This window comes from Pristiophorus japonicus, chromosome 1, assembly GCF_044704955.1.
Source record: "Pristiophorus japonicus isolate sPriJap1 chromosome 1, sPriJap1.hap1, whole genome shotgun sequence".
NCBI classification, from domain to species: Eukaryota; Metazoa; Chordata; class Chondrichthyes; family Pristiophoridae; genus Pristiophorus; species Pristiophorus japonicus.
In genome coordinates this window covers 117670159-117693944 of record NC_091977.1, presented here as the reverse complement: position 1 = coordinate 117693944, position 23786 = coordinate 117670159, and the positions used below count along the sequence as shown (strand labels likewise).

Sequence of the window (23786 nt, the reverse complement as noted above, 5' to 3'; positions counted from 1 at the left end):
CTTATGTTCTTTTGCTCAAACTCCCTCAGGGGAACTCTTTTCTTTGTTCTACCTATGTCGTTGGTATCTACATGAACCACGACAACTGGATCTTCTTCCTCCCATTCCAAGTTCCTCTCCAGCTTAGAGGAAATGTCCTTAACCCTGGCACCAGGCAGGCAGCACAGCCTTCAGGACTCAAGCCCTCGGCTGCAGAGGACAGTATCTATCCCCCCTAACTATACTGTCCCCTACCACTACAACATCTCTTTTTACTCCCCCCACTTGAATGGCACTCCTGTACCATGGTGCTGTGGTCAGTTTGCTCAACCTCCCTGAAGTCCTTGCTCTTGTCCACACAGGGAGTAGGAGCCTCAAACCTGTTGGACAAGAGCAAGGGCTGAGACTCCTCCATCACTATCTCCTGGGTCCCCATACCTGCCTTGCTCATAGTCACACACTCCTGTCCATGTTCACGGACCAAATTTGAATGAATTAATCTAAGGGGTGTGACTGCCTCCTGGTACACAGCGTCCAGGTAACTCTCCCCCTCCCTCATGTGTCGCCAACTTGTGGTACCAAGTTTCTCTGTTGTGAAGGCATTAGTAAATCACACTCAATGTTTACGATATCATCTGAATCCTTAAGTGCTGCCTTGTTTAATGTTTCAAATTCTGTGTAATTCTTTATGTAGCATGAGATAATACTGCAAGTGAAAGGAAATTATATATTTAATAATGGTCTGGATTTTAAGGTCTGCGCTGAAGGAATGGCACTTGCTATTTGTTGTACTTACAGCTGCCCACAGATGTTTTGTGGGTTTTTGAGCGGCAACGATATTTTGAGAATCTTTTCAGAGCAGCGCCTTCTACAGGGGATTTGTGGTGTGTGGGAGCAGGGAAAGCAACAGTGTGGCTCTTCAACCAATCAGATTGAAGAATCTTCACTGAGCTGCACAGGCTGGAGGAGATGTCTGGCACCGGGCAGGCAACACAGCCTTTGGGACTCAATGTACATCATGTACAGAAAACGAAATAGAGAGGGAAAGAAAGATAAGATTAAAAATGATCTTAATATTAACAGACAGAAAATAAAAGTAAAGATGCATTTATTTTAATTTTTAAAATATCTCCCAAAAAATTAAAATCTGAAGGAATGAGATTCCACTCTTGGAAAATTAAATTTTCAGTGCCAGAGAAGTTGTTTGGCAGTAAAGATCTAACACGCCATTAAAAAATCACTTACATCTGAATGCACAAGCCCTAACTTTTTCTGGCATGTTTAGTGGTAACTAATTGGTAAGTACAACAATTTCAGGCCCTTCATGTATCTCAAAGCTGAGTCTCTTGGCAAGGTACTGGTGTAACTAAGCTTGTGGAGATCAGGGCAACTCTGACTTCCTGATTTGCGCGTTTAACTGTACATGTGTGGATGCCAGAAATTGCTATCCGATTTACTCCATAATAGTGAGCGCTGATAGCCTCACCGTTATTCATGCAAAATCCGGACCATTAAATTAGAGCTTTTTAAACCATTGTAACTTATTTTTCCTTAGGGAGCAATTCAGGGGCCTGAAGAGTTCATGGAAGGAATAACCTTGGGTGTAAAGGCATTAGTTGGAGGTGCTGTTGGTATGTATTGCATTTGTTTGAAAGTAAACTGATTATGTATAATTAGTTAGTTTCAGAAATGATGGTTCCCTTGATAAAAAGGTATCAATCTAGATTTTCAAAATGTTTATATCATAAGGCTACTTTCTGTTCAGTACGATTGCATTTCCTTGTTGCAGAATATTTTATATTTAGTTACATAACAATCCCTTAGCCATGGGATCACAAATACCTGCAATATTTCTATAGTCTGGAATGAAACAGTAGGAAAAGAACTTCTCATCCCATTCACCCGGTAGATCTCAGAATTCTAATTACCTTTAAAGCCCTTTCAGTCTGATAAGATGAGGGCTCATAGGGTTGTGGGTAATATATTAACATGGATAGAGGATTGGTTAACAGACAGAAAACAGAGTAGGATTAAACTGGTCATTTTCAGGTCGGCAGACTGTAACTCGTGGGGTGCCGTAAAATGATCAATTCTTGGGCCTCAGCTATTTACAATCAATATTAATGACTTAGATGAAGGGAACAAGTATAATATATCCAAATTTGATGATACAAAGCTAGGTGCGAAAGTAAGCTGTGAGGAGGACATAAGGGTTATAGACAGATGAAGTGAATGGGCAACAAGGTGGCAGATAAAGTATAATGTGGGGAAATGTAAGGCTATTCACTTTGATAGAAAGAATAGAAAAATAAAATATTTTTTAAATGGCGCAAAAATATTAAATGTTGGTGTTCAGAGAGAGTTAGGTGTCCTCATACAGGAAACACATGGAATTAGCATGTAGGCTTTGGACAACATGGACCATTTTCCATACCTCGGGAGCCTACTGTCAGCAAGAGCAGACATTGATGACAAGGTCCATCACCGCCTTCAGTGCACCAGCGCAGCCTTCGGTCGCCTGAGGAAGAGAGTGTTTGAAGACCAGGACCTCCAATCCGGCACCAAGTTTATGGTCGACAGGGCAGTAGTGATACCCGCCTTCCTATATGCCACAGAGATGTGGACTATATACAGCAGACACCTCAAAATGCTGGAGAAGAACCACCAGTGAGATCCTGCAAATCCATTGGCAGGATAGACGCACCAACGTTGGTGTTCTTACTCAGGCCAACATCCCCAGCATCGAAGCATTTATCACGCTTGATCAGCTCCGTTGGGCAGGCCACATCGTCCGCATGCCCGACACGAGACCCCCAAAGCAAGCACTCTACGCGGAGCTTCGACACAGCAAGTGAGCCCCAGGTGGGCAGAGGAAACGCTTCAAGGACACCCTCAAAGCCTCCTTGATAAAGTGAAACATCCCCACCGACTCCTGGGAATCCCTGGCCCATGACCGCCCAAAGTGGAGGAAGAGCATCCAGGTGGACGCTGAGCACCTCGAGTCCCATCACCGAGATCAAGCAGAAACCAAGCGTAGACAGCAGAAGGAGTGTGCGTCAATCCAGGCTCCCCACCCACCCTTTCCTTCAACCACTGTCTAGGTCCCGTATTGGACTCTTCAGTCACCTGAGAACTCACTTTTAGAGTGGAAGCAAGTCATCCTCGACTCCGAGGGACTGCTTATGATAATGATGACTGCAAACAATTAGGAAGGAAAATGGCATGATGGCCTTTATTGCAAGGGGGTTGGAGTACAAGAGCAAGGAAGTTTTGCTACAATTGTACAGGGCTTTGGTGAGATCACATCTAGAGTACGATGTACAGTTTTTGGTCTCCTTATCTGAGGAAGAATAAACTTGCCTCAGAGGTGGTACATCAAAGGTACCTGGATTGATTCCTGGGATGAGAGGGTTGACCTGAGGAGAGATCGACTAGATTGGGCCAATGCTCTCTGGAGTTTAGAAGAATGAGAGGTGATCTCATTAAAATATAAAAGATTCTGGGGGTTGCTGTACTAGTTAGATGCTGTGAGTTGTTTCTCCTGTCTTAAGAGTCTAGAACTAGGGGGCATAGTTTCAGGATAAGTGGTCAGCCATTTGAGACTGAGATGAGGAAGAATTTCTTTACTCAGAGGGTTGTGAATCTTTGGAATTTTCCACCCCAAAGGGCGGTGGCTGCTGAGTAGTTGAGTATATTCAAGGCTGACGGATGCTAAATCAACCGTTGCACACCAGAGCTGGGGGGACGCTAAGGAAAATGCCGGTGCTAAATTTAACCAAGTCGCTGCGCATGCGCCGAATTCCAATTCAGATCCCAGGAAAAGCCAAGTCTTAAAGGCGTGGCATAGTAATGTACCCATTAAAGTTTTCAAAATCACTTTTTCTCAATCTGAACTCTTATTTCTGTCTGCCACTGCATACTCAGAGGCTCACCACCCATGTTGCGTGTAAACGTTGCACTGACTGTGACCTCCGACAGAAACGTTTCCTCATCCATTTAAGTAGCCACCAGTTAACATAAGAAATAAGAGCAAGAGAAGGCCATTTGGCCCCTCGATCCTGCTGTGCAACGACTCTGCAAGCCTGTACCGACTGTTTTTCCAGATGTTGTTCTTGGTGGCCGCTAAATGAGGCTGCCGCACCTAACTTTCCGACCGGGGCGCAAGTGTGGCGTTGCACCAGGAATACGTCACGATCGGAGTGATCATCATCAGCCAAGCGCTACTGGTTTGCACCCCCAGTTGGGCACTAAATGCTCCCGGTGGGTAATCTCTTACGCTTCCATTAACACCCCCTCTGGCCGCTAACTGAGGCGAACCGAAAATCCAGCCCTTAACCTATAGAACACATGGATAGATCACATTTAGAATATTGTGCCCATTTATGGGTGCCCTATTTAAGGAAGAATGTCAATACCATGGAGAAGGTACAGAAGAGATATTTACTAAGATGATATTGGGGATGAGCGACCTTAGTCAAAAGGCGAGACCAGATTGAAGCTCTTCTCACCAAACACAAAAGTTTAAGAGATCTCTTGGAGGTATTCAAAATTGAGGGATATTGATAAGGTAAACCAGTAAAAACTGGTCAATATAACTAGAGGACACCAAAAGAACAAAGAATAAATTTGGAGAATTATTTTAGATGGCTGGCTGTTCAGACATGAAAAGATCTACCAGAAGCAGTGGTAAGCGGAATACAAATAGCTTTTAAGAGAGAAGTAAATAAATATTTGAAAAATAAAATGTAAAAACTGAGGGTAGGGCAGAGAAATGGGACTAAGTGCATAGCTCCTTCAGGAAGCTGAATGGCAGCCTCCGATGCTGCAAAATTTTATACAACAACTTGCATTTATATAGCAACTTTAATGTAGAAAAATATTTCAAGGCACTTTATAAAAGTGTAATTGGACAAAAATTGACATAGGTCAAAGAAGGGAATAAAAGCTTGATCAAAGTGATGTGCTTTAAGAGGGGTTTTAAGAGAGAGGAAAGAGAGAGGTTTAGGGAGGTAATTCCAGAGCTGAAAACGTGGCCAGTGATGGTTGCGAAGGAAGTGGGGGATGCACAAGCGGCGATTCAAAATTGTGGAACAGGACTAAAGCACGGTCAAGTCTTGGGACTTGTAAGCAAATTGTATACACAAAAATTTAGAACAAATAACACTGAAGAAATGCTGGTTAAAATGTTCACGAGCTGAGCTTTGATATTGTTTTGCAAAGATTGTAAATAATAAGCAATTGAATCGACTTTCTCATTAATCAATAAACACTTTGCACAAATTGTGATTGGAAGTTTTTGGTCCAGGGCATGCCGTTAAGCAATCTGGCAGGTTTTCCCTTGTTGCTGTGAACACAGTGATAAAATGGGGACAGAGACAGGCATTGTCAGGTTTTGAAACTGAAAACTGCAAGAGCAATCTTTGGCTAGGCTCGCAAGTTGAGCCTGCATGTAGGAAGATAGTTGGGAGTTATTTTATTTTTCAAAAAGACTTGCATTTATATAATGCCTTTCACAACCTCAGGATGTCCCAACGTGCTTTACAGCCAATGGAGTGCTTAGTCACCTTTGTAATTTAAGTCAAATAAGATGACCCAGTGATGTGAGGAAGCATAGTGCTTTTTTTCATTCTTGGAATGTGGGCATCGCTGTGAAGGCCCACATTTATTGCCCTGCTCTAGTTGTTCCTTCAGAAGGAAGCGATGGTAGCATCGCAGTTGCTGAACAAGTGTAGTTCCCACCACTTAAACTGTCCTCGCTTATCTGGCTGTTAGGACAAATAGTACTGACCATTTGCTTTTACCATCATAGTCAATTACAATGGCGTAATAAAAACTATTCAGCGCACCGACTATTTTGGGCAGTTAAAATTAAAATGAACATACTTAAAATGAGACAGAGGACTTAGCCTGTTTAACTCCCCGCCACCATCCCCCCCTCCCCCCCGAAAGATTGCTTTTGATCACCCTTGTTGCCATTTGGCTGCCTCTTAAGCAGTGCCAGGGCTTTAATCTCCACAAGTTTTGCTGATCGTAGCAGCAGCCTGGAATCCTGCTGAGAGCAGAGAGCTCCTCCTTTTTCACCTCACACCATTCCTCCAGCACTGATGGCCTTTTCTGGAAGGTGCCGCCTCCCTCTTGATGTTCAAATCCTCCAGGTTGAAGAGGCTTCTTACAAGACAAGTTCCCTTTACCAGAACCACAATCTTCCCCACTGGGATCCTCCTTAAACTGGAGCCAGGATTTGTGGTAAAATTCGTGTACATGACCTCAACCCCATGGAGAAGATGGTGCTGGCCATTCTTGGCAATGGCATGGCTGAGCTTGAGGCCAGCGAAGGGGCTGAAAGAATACAAATGCTGGTATCCTCATACTTTATCCACCTTCTCACGTCCCACTTCCCCCTCATCCCACAATCTCTTCTGATTTACAATCTACACATGGTGTAAGCATGCACCTCTTGCTTTCCATCCCCCCCGCTCCCCACACACTACCCTCACCACAACCCAAACCTTGTGCCTTTCTCATTTCACACACCCAAGAAATCCAGTCAACAGAGGAGAGTGAAGAAGAAAAAACACTGTCACTCGATTTCACACTCCCAGCCACCAGCTCAGATACTGGCAATCCATGTACTTTAGAGGATAGGTTAGATGAGGGATCTGATAGTGATGAGACACCAGGCATCTGTTGCACAGGACTCAGATGAAGACTTCGATGGGATGGCCTGCAGAATGACGCTGATGGGTATGCACAAGGAAATGCATAGTGCATTGGCAGGCTTGCCAGAAAGCCTGAATGCAATGTCAAGGATCATGGAGGAGTCCAGTTCCAGCCTTGCACAGGGCTTGGAGCCCATCCTTTCCAGCATGGAAGAGGCATTAATGCACTTGTGGATCCAACCATTATGCCGCGTCTCATGGCCGCAGTCTCACCTTCCATTGCAGCACAAGCAGAAGCCACCCAATGTCTAGTGCTGCAGTGGAATCTCTCAGACTGAAGTCATCAAAGCTCAGCTCACTGCCACGCAAGTACAGACTGCTGCCATCATGGCTGGGTTTACCAGTGTTGAAGTGGACTTGCAGGGTGTCACAGCAGTCTGTACTCCATCAGATTACTAGGATTGCTGAAATGGTGGCTTTTATTTCAGCTTGTGGCCAAGAGGACGCTGTGGTGATCAGTAACAAATGGAAAGGTAAGGTGTGGGACTAATGTTGAATGGGGAATTGGGGTTGTGTTCACTGGTGATTCGATCCTGGATATCCCGGCCAGAAAGGGGCTGTCTGGGTTGCCTCCTTTCTTCTGTTTCCTCTTTTCCCTCCTCTTCCTCCTCCATCTCTTGCTCCTGAGCTGGTGGCTGTATTGTTTGTAGCAAGGGCTGCGCCCTCATGATGGCCAGGTTGTGGCAGATACAGCAGACTACCATGAATCGGGACACATGTTCTTGTGAGTACTGTATTCCAGAGCGGACCAGCAGTGAAACCGTTGCATCAGCACTCCAATGGTCCACTCGTTGATGATTTGTGCGGCAGCATGACTTGTACGAATGCTGGCCATGTGTGATTGGGTTGTGGAGCAGAGTCATGTGCCAGGTAGTCAAGGGAAAGCCCTTGTCGCCGAGTAGCCACCTTCTGGTTTGTCTTGGTAGCTCAAAGACTGAGGGAATAGCGGACTGGCGCAGAATAAAAGCATCAAGTCTGATGCCAGGATACTGGGCATTCACTGTCATGATGTGCTGAGCGTGGGCACAGACCAACTGCACATTCAGCGAGTGGTAACGTTTGCGATTGCGGTACATCTCAGCATTTAGATACAGTGCCCGTAAATCCATGTGTGTGCAGTCGATGGTTCCCTGCACTATGGGGAAGTCCGCTATTCTGGCAAAGTCACTTGCACGTTCTGTCTGCTTCTCTTTGGTCAGGGAAAAGACAATGAAGTCCTCTCTCCTGGCATAAAGAGCTTCTGTCACCTCTCTTATGTAGCAGTGGACGGTGAACTGGGAGATGGTACAGTTGTCGATTGTTCCAGCTTGGAAGGATCCTGACGCAAAGAAGTTCAGGGCCACGGTCACCCACTGACATTGCTGAACTTGCCTTAAAGTGCAGGTCTGGTTGTAAGAGGTTGCAGAGTTCTGTGAGCACCTCCTTCATAAAGTGCAGATGCCTCACACACTGCTCCTGGCTTAGGACGAGGTAAGAGAATTGCTGATGGAAGACCCTAGGTGGGTAAGGTCGCCTGCTGAGAGCCCTTCTCCTGCTCCCTCTATATGCAGCTTATCCTCTTCTTTTGCTGCTTCTGCTCCATCTCCCTGTGATGCTGCAGGCCAAGGGGGATACAACTGGGAGCAAGTGGTCTGACTAGAAGCCTTGAAGTCAGAAGCAAGGCCTTCTCCACTTGCAACACCACTCCCTGTCACCTCAGCAACTTGAAACAACTCTAGAAAGCTGCAAACACTTCTACAAACTTACACAGAACCAGTAGAAATCAAAAAGGCAAGGTATCTAAAAGTTGGTGATGACCCCTTTTAAATAGCACTGCTGGGGGATCCTTATTGCTGCTGAACGCATGTTCAGCTGTGCGAGGTTAATACGGTGTTAGTTCCAGCGATGACGATGAAAATGACAGCGTGGCAGCATATCACCATCACAATCTGTCTACTTACCATACTTCCAACGTACACTCCACCTCCCTCACCGACATGGCCCAAACCGGAATTGTGCGCGTGTTGCTCAGATATCATTTCCAACCCAATTCGGCAACCATAGCACCCAAACAATGGGCGTAATGCAACTGAATTTTTAGCCCACGATGATCAGACTGCTATTTGTTACCCACAGAGCAGTAAATTGGCTCTTTAAAAAGAATGTGGATGAATATGCGCTAAGCATATTTATGTAGATATATAACATTTTGCATATTATTATGCAGGTACATAGTGTAGCGTACTTTCATATGTATTTTTTTTTAATCACCACAAATCTCAGACTTCCACTGACTGCTAGAAAATTTTAATGTTAATCTGTTTTGGGTAGGGTTTTACATATTTCTTCACAGTAAACTAAAGATAATTGTAAACCCAAATTATCAGTACTTAATAGAACACTATGGGGTGAATACCCTGGGGATTCTCCTGATCATCTACCTTAACTTTATGGAAGAACTGGAAAATGGTGTATATTCTAGAAGATTAAATAAATTGGGGAGAATTTGTAACAAACCAATTTACGAGTTGAGTTGTAAGGAACAGGAAGACATTTCTTATTGATTTAGTGACTGGTTTATTATTGTTGATGTTTAAAAACCTTTCCGATTCTCAATTTGGAAACTTGTGATTTTAAATAACATATCAACCAATTTCAGTTCCTTGAATTTGCAATATTTACACATTTTGCATGTTGATTATTTGCACATAGGCAAAGTCAGGAATTTTGAGAAATGAGTAAATTGCAGAACAGTTATCACTCATAATTATACTCTAAATTCTTCCTGCAGGTGGTATTGCAGGTGCTGCATCTAGAATAACTGGTGTAATGGCAAAAGGTGTAGCTGCTATCACGATGGATGAAGAGTACCAGCAGAGACGTAGAGAGGCCATGAACAAGCAACCAAGTGGAATTAAAGAAGGCATTACACGTGGAGGAAAAGGCTTAGTGTCGGTAGGATTTGCTAAATTACTGTTTCCCCTGTACAGTGTAGAATCATAGTTTCATAGGGACAGGAGTAGGCCATTTAGTCCCTCGACCCTGTTCTGCTATTGAATGAGATCATGATCTGTGACCTAACTCTAGCCTTTACCCCATATCTCTTAATACCTTTGGTTAACAAAATGAAAAAGAGTGGCTAAAGTAAATGTTGGTCCCTTAGAGGATGAGACCGGGGAATTAGTAATGGGGAATATGGAGATGGCAGAAACTCTAAACAAGTATTTTGTATCAGTTTTTACGGTAGAGGACACTAACAATATTCCAACAATGAATAGTCAAGGGGCTGTAGGGGGGGAGGAACAGGGTAGAGGGACTAAACACAATCACAATCACTAAGGAGGTGGTACTCAGTAAGATAATGGGACTAAAGGCAGATAAATCCCCTGGACCTGATGGCTTGCATCCTAGGGTCTTAAGAGAAGTAGCGGCAGGGATTGTGGATGCATTGGTTGTAATTTACCAAAATTCCCTGCATTCTGGGGAGGTCCCAGCAGATTGGAAAACTGCAAATGTAATGCCCCTATTCAAAAAAGGAGGCAGACAAAAAGCAGGAAACTATAAACCAGTTAGACATCTGTGGTTGGAAAAATATTGGAGCCCATTATTAAAGAAGCAGTAACAGGACATTTGGAAAAGCAAAATTCGGTCAGGCAGAGTCAGCATGGATTTATGAAGGGGAAGTCATGTTTGACAAATTTGCTGGAATTCTTTGAGGATGTAACGAACAGGGTGGATAAAGGGGAACCAGTGGATGTGGTGTATTTGGACTTCCAGAAGGTATTTAACAAGGTGCCACATAAAAGGTTACTGCCCAAGATAAAAATTCATGGGGTTGGGGGTAATATATTAGCATGATAGAAGATTGGCTAACTAACAGAAAACAGAGAGTCGGGATAAATGGTTCATTTTCTGGTTGGCAATCAGTCATGAGTGGGGTGCCGCAGGGATCAGTGCTGGGACCCCAACTATTTACAATCTATATTAACGACTTGGAAGAGGGGACTGAATGTAACATAGCCAGGTTTGCTGATGATACAAAGATGGGAGGAAGGGCTATGTGTGAGGAGGACAGAGAGGCTGCAGGAGGACATAGACTGGCTAAGTGAGTGGGCAAGAATTTGTCAGATGTTGGAACGTGTGAGGTCATGCACTTTGGCAGAAAAAATCAAAGAGCAAGTTATTATATAAATGGAGAAAGATTGCAAAGTGCTGCAGTACAGCAGGACTTGGGGGTACTTGTGCATGAAACACAAAAGGATAGTATGCAGGTACAGCAAATGATCAGGAAGGCCAATGGAATCTTGGCCTTTATTGCAAAGGGAATGGAGTGTAAAAGCAGGGAAGTCTTGTTACAGCTGTACAGGGTATTGGTGATGGCACACCTGGAATACTGCGTGCAGTTTTGGTTTCCATATTTACGAAAGGATATACTTGCTGTGGAGGCAGTTCAGAGAAGGTTCATTAGGTTGATCCCGGGGATGAGGGGGTTGACTTATGAGGAAAGGTTGAGTAGGTTGGGCCTCTACTCATTGGAATTCAGAAGAATGAGAGGTGATCTTACAGAAACTTAGAAGATTGAGGGGGCTTGACAAGGTGGATGCAGAGAGGATGTTTCCACTGGTGGAGGAGACTAGAACTGGAGGGCATGATCTTACAATAAGGGGCCGCCCATTTAGAACTGAGATGAGGAGAAATTTCTTCTCTGAGGGTTGTGAATCTGGAATTCACTGCCTCAGAGAGCTGTGGAAGCTGGGACATTAAATAAATTTAAGACAGAAATAGACAGTTTCTTAAACGGGTTATGGGGAGCGGGCAGGGAAGTGGAGCTGAGTCCATGATCAGATCAGCCATGATCTTATTGAATGGCGGAGCAGGCTCGAGGGGCCTTATGGCCTACTCCTGCTCCTATTTCTTATGTTCTTAAAATTAACATTTGATCCAGCATCAACTGCCATTTGCGGAAAAGAGTTCCAAACTTCTACTGCCCATTGCGTGCAAGAATGTTTCCTTCACTCTTGAAAGGCTGGCTCTAACTTTTAGGCTATGTCCCCAAGACCTAAATTTCCCAACCAGAGGAAATAGTTTCTCTCTCTCTAACCTATAAGTGCCTCTTAGTGCCTTGAAAACTTCAATCAAATCAGCCTTAACCTTCTAAATTCCAGGGAATAGAACCCCTTGTGTAATCTCTTCACGTAATTTAATCCTTGGAGTCCAATTATCATTCAGGTAAATCTATGATATTAAAAATCAAATAAATACACTTTATTCATAGGAACAAGAGTAGGACATTCAGCCCCTTGAGCCTCTTTTGCCATTCTGTTAGATCATGGCTGATCTATATCTTAACTTCATCTACCTACCTTGGTTCCGTAACCCTTAATACCCTTACCTACAAAAACATTTATCAATCTCCATTTTGAAATTTTCAATTGACCTGTCCTCAACAGCTTTTTGGGGGGCAAGATTTCCAGATTTCCCCTAACCTTTGTGTGAAGAAGTACTTTCTGACATCACCCCTGAACGGCCTAGCTCTAATTTTAAAATTATGCCCCCTTGTTCTGACTCCCCACCAAATAGTTTCTCTTTGTATATATCTACCCTCTCTCTATCTACCCTATCAAATCCTTTAATCATCATAAACACCTCAATTAGATCAACATTCAAAAGAATATGAGAGTAGTCTATGCAACTTGCCTTAGAGAAAGTGCAACAAAGATTCGCCAGACTGATTCCTGGGATGGGGGATTGTCCTATGAGGAGAGATTTGAAGAGACTAGGCACATATTTCCTAGAATTCAGAAGAATGAGAGGCGATCTCATTGAAACATAACATTCTTACAGGGCTTGACAGGGTAGATTCTGGGAGGCTGTTTCACCTAGCTGGGGAGACTAGGGGGGTCACAGTCTCAGAATAAAGGGTCGGCCATTTAGGACTTAGATGAGGAGAAATTTCTTCATTGAAAGGGTTGTGAATCTTTGCAATTTTCTACCCCGAGGGCGATGGATGCTCAGTTGTTGAGTATATTCAAGACCGAGATAGATAGTTTTTTGAATATTAAGGGAATCAAGGGATATGGGGATAGTGCAGGAAGGTGGAGTTGAGGTAGAAAATCAGCCATGATCTCATTGATGGTGCAGCAGGCTCTGAGAACCGAATGGCCTAATTCTGCTTCTATTTCTTAAGTTCTTAATCTGTCCTCAGAATTTAATCCTTTCCCGCCCGATATCATTCTGGTGTATTTGTGTTGCACTTCCTCCAAGGCCAAAATATCCTTCCTGAGGTGTGGTGCCCAGAACTGAATGCAGTACTCTAAATGGGTTCTAATCAGAACTTTATATAACTGTTATGGCCCCCCGACCTGCGAGAGAACAGCTCCGCAGGTCGGGCTATAAAAGAGCTGGAGAGACATTCCACTTCAACCTCCAGGGCGAGCTGCTCCAAGGATTTTGAGATGGGCGACTGGGTGACATCATCAAAACCCTGGTCGCTGTTTTGGAGCATGGGCAGGGCCCAGGTACAGAGGAGTGGGAAGGTTGGGGCGGAGGAGTGGCGAGTGTTTGTGACGGAAGTGCGGCAGGTGAGGGTACGGGGCCCAGAAGAGCCGAGGGCCCAGGGGCAGCACGGGCCAGCCCACACTGCGATATATGTGCGCGCTAGGTCCGTGCAGCAGAGCAGGTCTCCAGTCGTCTTGATTAACCCTTGCCACTGGACTAATAAGAACATAAGAATTAGGAACAGGAGTAGGCCATCTAGCCCCTCGAGCCTGCTCCGCCACTCAACAAGATCATGGCTGATCTGGCCGTAGACTCAGCTCCACTTACCCGCCCGCTCCCCATAACCCTTAATTCCCTTATTGGTTAAAAATCTATCTATCTGTGATTTGAATACATTCAATGAGCTAGCCTCAACTGCATCCCTGGGCAGAGAATTCCACAGATTCACAACCTTCTGGGAGAAGAAATTCCTTCTCAACTCAGTTTTAAATTGGCTCCCCCGTATTTTGAGGCTGTGCCCCCTAGTTCTAGTCTCCCCGACCAGTGGAAACAACCTCTCTGCCTCTATCTTGTCTATCCCTTTCATTATTTTAAATGTTTCTGTAAGATCCCCCTCATCCTTCTGAACTCCAACGAGTAAAGACCCAGTGTACTCAATCTATCATCATCAGGTAACCCCCTCATCTCTGGAATCAGCCTAGTGAATCGTCTCTGTGCCCCCTCCAAGGCCAGTATATCCTTCCTTAAGAAAGGTGACCAAAACTGCACGCAGTACTCCAGGTGCGGCCTCACCAATACCCTGTACAGTTGCAGCAGGACCTCCCTGCTTTTGTACTCCATCCCTCTCGCAATGAAGGCCAACATTCCATTCGCCTTCCTGATTACCTGCTGCACCTGCAAACTAACTTTTTGGGATTCATGCACAAGGACCCCCAGGTCCCTCTGCATCGCAGCATGTTGTAATTTCTCCCCATTCAAATAATATTCCCTTTTACTCTTTTTCCAAGGTGGATGACCTCACATTTTCTGACATTGTATTCCATCTGCCAAACCTTAGCCCATCCGCTTAACCTATTTAAATCTCTTTGCAGCCTCTCTGTGTCCTCTACACAACCTGCTTTCCCACTAATCTTTGTGTCATCTGCAAATTTTGTTACACTGCACTCTGTCCCCTCTTCCAGTTCATCTATGTATATTGTAAACAGTTGTGGTCCCAGCACCGATCCCTGTGGCACACCACTAACCACCGATTTCCAATTCGAAAAAAACCCATTAATCCGACTCTCTGCTTTCTGTTAGCCAGCCAATTCTCTATCCATGCTAATACATTTCCTCTGACTCCACATACCTTTATCTTCTGCAGTAACCTTTTGTGTGGCACCTTATCGAATGCCTTTTAGGAAATCTAAATACACCACGTCCATTGGTACACCTCTATCCACCATGCTCGTTATATCCTCAAAGAATTCCAGTAAATTAGTTAAACATGATTTCCCCTTCATGAATCCATGTTGCGTCTGCTTGATTGCACTATTCCTATCTAGATGTCCCGCTATTTTTTCCTTAATGATAGCTTCAAGCATTTTCCCCACTACAGATGTTAAACTAGCCGGCCTATAGTTACCTGCCTTTTGTTTGCCCCCTTTTTTAAACCGAGGCGTTACATTAGCTGCTTTCCAATCCGATGGTACCTCCCCAGAGTCCAGAGAATTTTGGTGGATTATGACGAATGCATCTGCTATAACTTCCGCCATCTCTTTTAATACCCTGGGATGCATTTCATCAAGACCAGGGGACTTGTCTACCTTGAGATCCATTAGATAGTGATTGTCTCAAGGTCCTCCCTTCCCACATTCCCGTGACCAGCAATTTTTGGCATGGTTTTTGTGTCTTCCACTATGAAGACCGAAGCAAAATAATTGTTGAAGGTCTCAGCCATTTGCACATTTCCCATTATTAAATCCCCCTTCTCATCTTCTAAGGGACCAACATTTACTTTAGACTAAGACCTAGCTCCGTCAAGCCCGTGTGGTGGCTAGTGTGCAACGGTCACCACATGCTAAAAAAAATCCACGCACAGACATCTTCCACCCCCTCAATTGGAGTTCAGGACTGGAACATCGGGTCCTTCATCGAAACACCTGTGAACTCGTGGAAGCAAGTCATCCTCATTCGAGGGATGCCGATGATATAACTAACATAACTTACACCTATTAGTATTCCCACCCTCTTGAAATAAAGGCTAACTTTTCATTGGCCCTTTTGATTATCTTTTGTGTCTGTCCGTTAGCTTTTAGTGATTTCTGTACTTGGTCCCCCAAGTCTCTCTGTTCTTCCATAGTTTCTAGCTTCTCGCCATTTTGAAAATACTCTGATCTTGGGTCCAAAGTGGATGACTTCATATTTCTCCACATTGAACTCCATCTGCCACAGTTTTGCGAGCTCACTTAGTCTGTCAATGTTCCTTTGCAACTTTCTGCTCCCATCTATACTATCTGCTGTGTCACCAACTTGGTGTCAGCTACAAACTTGGATACATGGCTCTCTATTCCTTCATCTTTGAGAAACGTAGAGAAAAAATGAGGCCCCTGTACAGATCCCTGGGGACACTACTGGTCACATCCTGCCAATTATCCCTACTCTGTCTCCAAACTCCGAACCAATTCCCTATTCAAGTCAATACAAGGACAGAAGACACAAGGACACAAGAAATAGGAGCAGGATTAGGCCATTTAACACCTCGAGCCTGCTCCGCCATTTTTAATAAGATCATAGTTGATCTGATCATGGACTCAGTTCCACTTCCTTGCCTGCTCCCTATAACGCTTTATTCCCTTATCGCTCAAAAATCTATCTATCTCCACCTTAAATATATTCAAAGACCCAGCTTCCACAGCTCTCTGGAACAGAGAATTCCACAGATTTACAACACTCTGAGAGAAGAAATTCCTCCTCATCTCAGTTTTAAATGGTTGGCTCCTTATTCTGAGACTATGCCCCCTAGTTTTAGTTTCCCCCATCTTGTCCAGCTCTTTCATTATCTTATATGTTTCGATAAGATCATCTCTCATTCTTCTGAATTCAAATGAATATAGACTCAACCTATCTTCATAAGTCAAACCCCTCATCTCCGGAACCTTCTCTGAATAGCCTCCAATGCAAGTATATCCTTTCTTAAATACGGAGACCAAAACTGCACACAGTACTCCAGGTGTAGCCTCATCAATTCTCTGTACAGTTGTAGCAGGACTTCTCTGCTTTTATACTCTAAGGGAAATCATGCTTGACAAATCTTCTAGAATTTTTTGAGGATGTAACTAGTAGAGTGGACAAGGGGGAGCCAGTGGATGTGGTGTATTTAGACTTTCAAAAGGCTTTTGACCAGGTCCCACAGAAGAGAATAGTGTGCAAAATTAAAGCACATGGTATTGGGGGTAATGTATTGACGTGGATAGAGAACTGGTTGGCAGACAGGAAGCAAAGAGTAGGAATAAACGGGTCCTTTTCAGAATGGCAGGCAGTGATTAGTGGGATACCGCTAAGTTCAGTGCTGGGACCCCAGCTATTTACAATATACATTAATGATTTAGATGAAGGAATTGAATGTAATATCTCCAAGTTTGCAGATGACACTAACCTGGGTGGCAGTGTGAGCTGTGAGCAGGATGCTAAGAGGCTGCAGGGTGACTTGGACAGGTTAGGTGAGTGGGCAAATACATGGCAGATGCGGTATAATGTGGATAAATGTGAGGTTATCCACTTTGGTGGTAAAAACAGGAAGGCAGATTATTATCTGAATGGTGACAGATTAGTAAAAGGGGAGGTGCAACGAAACCTGGGTGTCATGGTACATCAGTCATTGAAAGTTGGCATACAGGTACAGCAGGCGGTGAAGAAGGCAAATGTTATGTTGGCCTTCATAGCTGGGGGGTTTGCGTATAGGAGCAGGGAGGTCTTAGTGCAGTTGTACAGGGCCTTGGTGAGGCCTCACCTGGAATATTGTGTTCAGTTTTGGTCTCCTAATCTGAGGAAGGACATTCTTGCTATTGAGGAAGTGCAGCGAAGGTTCCCTAGACTGATTCCCGGGATGACAGGACTGACATATGAAGAAAGACTGGAACGACTAGGCTTATACTGGAATTTAGAAGAATGAGAGGGGATCTCATAGAAACATATAAAATTCTGATGGGATTGGACAAGTTAGATGCAGGAAGAATGTTCCCGATGTTGGGGAAGTCCAGAACCAGGGATCACAGTCTAAAGATAAGGGGTATGCCATTTAGGACCGAGATGAGGAGAAACTTCTTCACCCAGAGTTGTGAGCATGTGGAATTCTCTACCACAGAAAGTTGTTCAGGCCAGTTCGTTAGATATATTCAAAAGGGAGTTAGATATGGCCCTTACGGCTAAAGGGATCAAGGGATATGGAGAGAAAGCAGGAATGGGGTACTGAAGTGCTTGATCAGCCATGATCATATTGAATGGTGGTGCAGGCTCGAAGGGCCGAATGGCCTACTCCTGCAACTATTTTCTATGTTTCTATCCTCCTTGCAATAAAGGCCAACATTCATTTGCCTTCCTGATTACTTGCTGTACCTGCATACTAACCTTTTGTGTTTCATACACAATGACCCCCAGGTCACTGTACTGAAGCACTTTGCAATTTTTCTCCATTTAAATTATAATCTGCTTTTCTATTCTTCTGCCAAAGTGGATAACCTCCCATTTTCCTACATTATACTCCATCTGCCAAATTTTTGCCCACTCACTTAGCCTGTCTTTGCAGATTTTTTGTGCCCTCCTCACAATTTGCTTTCCCACCTATCTTTGAATCATCAGTAAACTTGGTTACATTATACTTGGTCCCTTCATCCAAGTTATTAATATAGATTGTAAATAGTTGAGGCCCCAGCATCGATCCCTGCGGCACCCCACTAATTACTGTTTGCCAACTGGAAAATGACCCGTTTATCCCGACTCTCTGTTTTCTGTTAGTTAGCTGATCCTCAATCCAAGCTAGTGTGCTGACGTGGATTGAGAACTGGTTGGCAGACAGGAAGCAAAAGGTAGGAGTAAATGGGTACTTTTCAGAATGGCAGGCAGTGACAAATGGGGTACCGCAAGGTTCTGTGCTGGGGCTCCAGTTGTTTACATTGTACATTAATGATTTAGACGAGGGGATTAAATGTAGTATCTCCAAATTTGCGGATGACACTAAGTTGGGTGGCAGTGTGAGCTGCGAGGAGAATGCTATGAGGCTGCAGAGTGACTTGGATAGGTTAGGTGAGTGGGCAAATGCATGGCAGATGAAGTATAATGTGGATAAATGTGAGGCTATCCACTTTGGTGGTAAAAACAGAGAGACAGACTATTATCTGAATGGTGACAGATTAGGAAAAGGGGAGGTGCAACAAGACCTGGGTGTCATGGTACATCAGTCATTGAAGGTTGGCATGCAAGTACAGCAGGCGGTTAAGAAAGCAAATGACATGTTGGCCTTCATAGCGAGGGGATTTGAGTACAGGGAGAGGGAGGTGTTGCTACATTTGTACAGGGCCTTGGTGAGGCCACACTTGGGAGTATTGTGTACAGTTTTGGTCTCCTAACTTGAGGAAGGACATTCTTGCTATTGAGGGAGTGCAGCGAAGGTTCACCAGACTGATTCCCGGGATGGTGGGACTGACATATCAAGAAAGACTGGATCAACTGGGCTTGTATTCACTGGAGTTCAGAAGAATGAGAGGGGATCTCATTAAAACATTTAAAATTCTGACGGGTTTGGACAGGTTAGATGCAGGAAGGATGTTCCCAATGTTGGGGTAGTCCAGAACCAGGGGCCACAGTCTAAGGATAAGGGGTAAGCCATTTAGGACCGAGATGAGGAGAAACTTCTTCACCCAGAGAGTGGTAAACCTGTGGAATTCTCTACCACAGAAAGTTGTTGATGCCAATTCATTAAATATATTCAAAAAGGAGTTGAATGTAGTCCTTACTACTAGGGGGATCAAGGGGTATGGCGAGAAAGCAGGAATGGTGTACTGAAGTTGCATGTTCAACCATGAACTCATTGAATGGCGGTGCAGGCTCGAAGGGCCGAATGGCCTACTCCTGCACCTAGTTTCTATGTTTCTAATATATTAACCCCAACTCCGTGAACTTTTATCTTGTTCAATAACCTTTTATGTGGCACCTTATCGAATGCCTTCTGGAAATCCAAATACACCACATCCACTGGTTTCCCCCTTATCCACCCTGCTCGTTACATCCTCGAAGAACTCCCAACAAATTTGTCAAACATGATTTCCCTTTCATAAAAGCATGCTGACTCTGCTTGATTGAATTATACTTTTCCAAATGTCCTGCTGCTGCTTCCTTAATAATGGACTCCAGCATTTCCCAACGACAGATGTTAAGCTAACTGGTCTATAGTTTCCTGCTTTCTGTCTCCCTCTTTTTTAAACGGGTGTTACATTTGCCGTTTTCCAATCCGCTGGGACCTCCCCAGAATCCAGGGAATTTTGGTAGATTACAACTAATGCATCCACTATCTCTAACTGCCACTTCTTTAAGGACCTTAGGATGCAAGCCATCAGGTCCAGGGGACTTGTCTGCTTTTAATCCCATTATTTCACCGAGTACTACTTCTTTAATGATCGTGATCGTATTAAGTTCCTCCCTCCCTATGGCCCCTTGATTATCCCCTTTTGGGATGTTTTTAGTGTCTTCTAGACCGATACAAAATATTTGTTCAAAGTCTCTGCCATTTCCCTATTCCCCATTATTTATTCCCCAGTCTCATCCTCTAGGGGACCAACATTTACTTTAGCCATGCTTTTCCTTTTTATGTACCTGTAGAAACTCTTACTATCTGTTTTTATATTTCGTGCTAGTTTACTTTCATCGTCTATCTTCCCTCTATTATTTTCTTAGTCATTCTTTGCTGGCTTTTCAAAGTTTCACAATCCTCTGGTCTCCCACTAGTCTTGGCCACATTGTATGCCCTTGTTTTCAATTTGAGACCATCCCTTATTTCCTTAGTGAGCCATGGATGGTTATCCCTTCTCTTACAGCCATTCCTTCTCAATAGGTTGCCTCCAATTCCATGAGCTCTCATATTTAATAGCAGTCTCTTATGTGGAACCTTTTTAAATGACTTCTAGAAGTCCATATAAATAACATCCATAGTTACTCTCCTGTCTACTACATTAGTTTCCTCCTCAAAAAATGCAACTATGGTTGTTAGACTTACCCGTCATAAATCCATGTTGGCTCTCTTTCATCAGTTCATGTTTGCTCAGTCACTCTGTCCCAAATAATAGATTCTAATAACTGACATTTGATTAATAGGCCTATAATTTCCTTGTTGATCTTTCTTACCCTTCTTAAATAGTGCAATGACATCAGCAGTTTTCCAATCTAAGAGGACAATCGTGAATCGAGAGAGTTTCAGAAGATCAGAACTAGAGCATCTTCAATTTCCTCACCTACTTCCTTTAATACACTGAGGGGGGAGGGGGATGTCTGATTTTAGTTTCATTATTTTTTTCATTACCAATTTTTTTTTTACTTGTATTAAATATATTAAGTTCCTCCCCTTAATTTATTTTAAATTTCCTCGTATCTCTGGTACATTATACTCATCCTGTACTGTGAAGACCGATACAAAGCAAATATTTCCTGATTTTCATTTACAATATCACATGGGTCTATCTTTAAGAGGCCTATGTTACTCTTAACCACCCTCTTTCTCTTAATATACTCGTATACTTGTATTTTTTCTCGCATTCCCTTTTTAAAGCTCTCACTACTTTCTTCGTATGCCTTTGCTATTCTTTAAATCCCTCTTAGGTCACGGAAGCTGTACTGTTATTTGCATTTGTATACGCCATTTCTTTTAGTTTTATACTATCAATCACATCTCTTGTTGACCAAGGTTGTTTAATGACTCAAGTAGAGCGCTTGCCCTTTAGGGGTATGTACAGGTCTTGTATTCGACCAAATACCTCTTTGAACACACCCCACTGTTTGTCTGTAGTTTTCTCCATTATTAGTTCTGCCCAGTCTACCGTGGTCAATTTCTGCCTTGTCCCTCCAAAGTCTACCTTACCGAAATTTAAAACCTTGGTTCGTGACTCACCATTTTCCCTCTCAAACCTAATATAGAATTTAATCATATTTTGTCACTGTTAGCTAGGTGCTCCCTTACCAATTTGGATTATTGACTAATTCAGGCTCATTGCTCATCACTAAATCTAAAATGGCCTGTTCTTGTTTCGTGCTGTAATATTCAACATAGGAAATCTGTTTGGAAGATGCTGACAGGACTTTTTTTATCTTTTTAGGGATTTGTGAGTGGAATCACTGGATTAGTGACAAAACCTATTAAAGGTAAAAGGAAAATTATTATGATAATTTAATCAGTTTTAAATATTCATAGTTATGGAAAAATGAAATTCTTTAAAATTAATTTTGTAGGTGCACAGAAAGAAGGTGCAGCTGGTTTCTTTAAAGGCATTGGCAAGGGCTTAGTTGGAGCAGTGGCAAGACCCACTGGAGGCATCATAGACCTTGCCAGCAGCACTTTTCAAGGGATAAGAAGGTAAAATATGGACTGAAATCATCAAATATATATCTGTTTAAAAATGTCTTGAACTCTATGTAGTTGAATTTTCTGCATGTCTAGAACAATATGGGAACCTATGTAGGGAGACAGAGGGAAGTAGAATGGGGGCAGAAGCAAAAGATAGAAAGAAGAAAAGTAAAAGTGGAGGGCAGAGAAACCCAAGGCAAAAATAAAAAAGGGCCACATTACAGCAAAATTCTAAAGGGGCAAAGTGTGTTCAAAAGACAAGCCTGAAGGCTCTGTGCCTCAATGTGAGGAGTATTCGTAATGAGGTGGACGAATTAACTGCACAGGCAGCAGTTAATGAATATGATATAATTGGCATCACGGAGATATGGCTCCAGGGTGACCAAGGCTGGGAACTCAACATCCAGGGGTATTCAACATTCAGGAAGAATAGACGAAAAGGAAAAGGAGATGGGGTAGCCTTGCTGGTTAAAGAGGAAATTAATGCAATAGTAAGGAAGGACATTAGCTTGGATGATGTGGAATCTGTATGGGTGGAGCTGTGGAATACCAAAGGGCAGAAAGCGCTAGTGGGAGTTGTGTACAGACCACCAAACAGTAGTAGTGAGGTTGGGGACAGCATCAAACAAGAAATTAGGGATGCGTGCAATAAAGGTACAGCAGTTATCATGGGCGACTTTAATCTACATATAGATTAGGCTAACCAAATTGGTAGCAATACGGTGGAGGAGGATTTCCTGGAGTGTATTAGGGATGGTTTTCTCGACCAATATGTCGAGGAACCAACTAGAGGGCTGGCCATCCTAGACTGGGTGATGTGTAATGAGAAAGGACTAATTAGCAATCTTGTTGTGCAAGGCCCCTTGGGGAAGAGTGACCATAATATGGTGGAATTCTGCATTAGGATGGAGAATGAAACAGTTAATTCAGAGACCATAGTCCAGAACTTAAAGAAGGGTAACTTTGAAGGTATGAGGAGTGAATTGGCTAGGATAGATTGGCGAATGATACTAAAGGGGTTGACTGTGGATGGGCAATGGCAGACATTTAGAGACCGCATGGATGAACTACAACAATTGTACATCCCTGTCTGGCGTAAAAATAAAAAAGGGAAGGTGGCTCAACCGTGGCTATCAAGCGAAATCAGGGATAGCATTAAAGCCAAGGAAGTGGCATACAAATTGGCCAGAAATAGCAGCGAACCCGGGGACTGGGAGAAATTTAGAACTCAGCAGAGGAGGACAAAGGGTTTGATTAGGGCAGGGAAAATGGAGTACGAGAAGAAGCTTGCAGGGAACATTAAGACGGATTGCAAAAGTTTCTATAGATATGTAAAGAGAAAAAGGTTAGTAAAGACAAACGTAGGTCCCCTGCAGTCAGAATCAGGGGAAGTCATAACGGGGAACAAAGAAATGGCAGACCAATTGAACAAGTACTTTGGTTCGGTATTCACTGAGGAGGACACAAACAACCTTCCGGATATAAAAGGGTTCGGAGGGTCTAGTAAGGAGGAGGAACTGAGGGAAATCCTTATTATCGGGAAATTGTGTTGGGGAAATTGATGGGATTGAAGGCCGATAAATCCCCAGGGCCTGATGGACTGCATCCCAGAGTACTTAAGGAGGTGGCCTTGGAAATAGTGGATGCATTGACAGTCATTTTCCAACATTCCATTGACTCTCGATCAGTTCCTATCGAGTGGAGGGTAGCCAATGTAACCCCACTTTTTAAAAAAGGAGGGAGAGAGAAAACAGGGAATTACAGACCGGTCAGCCTGACATCGGTAGTGGGTAAAATGATGGAATCAATTATTAAGGATGTCATAGCAGTGCATTTGGAAAGAGGTAATATGATGGGTCCAAGTCAGCATGGATTTGTGAAAGGGAAATCATGCTTGACAAATCTTCTGGAATTTTTTGAGGATGTTTCCAGTAGAGTGGACAAGGGAGAACCAGTTGATGTGGTATATTTGGACTTTCAGAAGGCTTTCGACAAGGTCCCACACAAGAGATTAATGTGCA

At 43.5% G+C, this 23786-nt stretch overlaps 1 protein-coding gene across 2 annotated transcripts in view; it reads left to right on the top strand.

Moving 5' to 3' along the window:
• vps13a (vacuolar protein sorting 13 homolog A) overlaps window positions 1-23786 on the top strand; it is a 645125-nt gene that overhangs the window by 518738 nt on the left and 102601 nt on the right. For both annotated transcript variants that reach the window (XM_070882697.1, XM_070882688.1), the window contains exons 64-67: window positions 1535-1610; window positions 9469-9632; window positions 21518-21563; window positions 21651-21774. In XM_070882697.1, the coding sequence (XP_070738798.1) occupies window positions 1535-1610; window positions 9469-9632; window positions 21518-21563; window positions 21651-21774 (410 nt within the window). The remainder of the gene's footprint in view (window positions 1-1534; window positions 1611-9468; window positions 9633-21517; window positions 21564-21650; window positions 21775-23786) is intronic.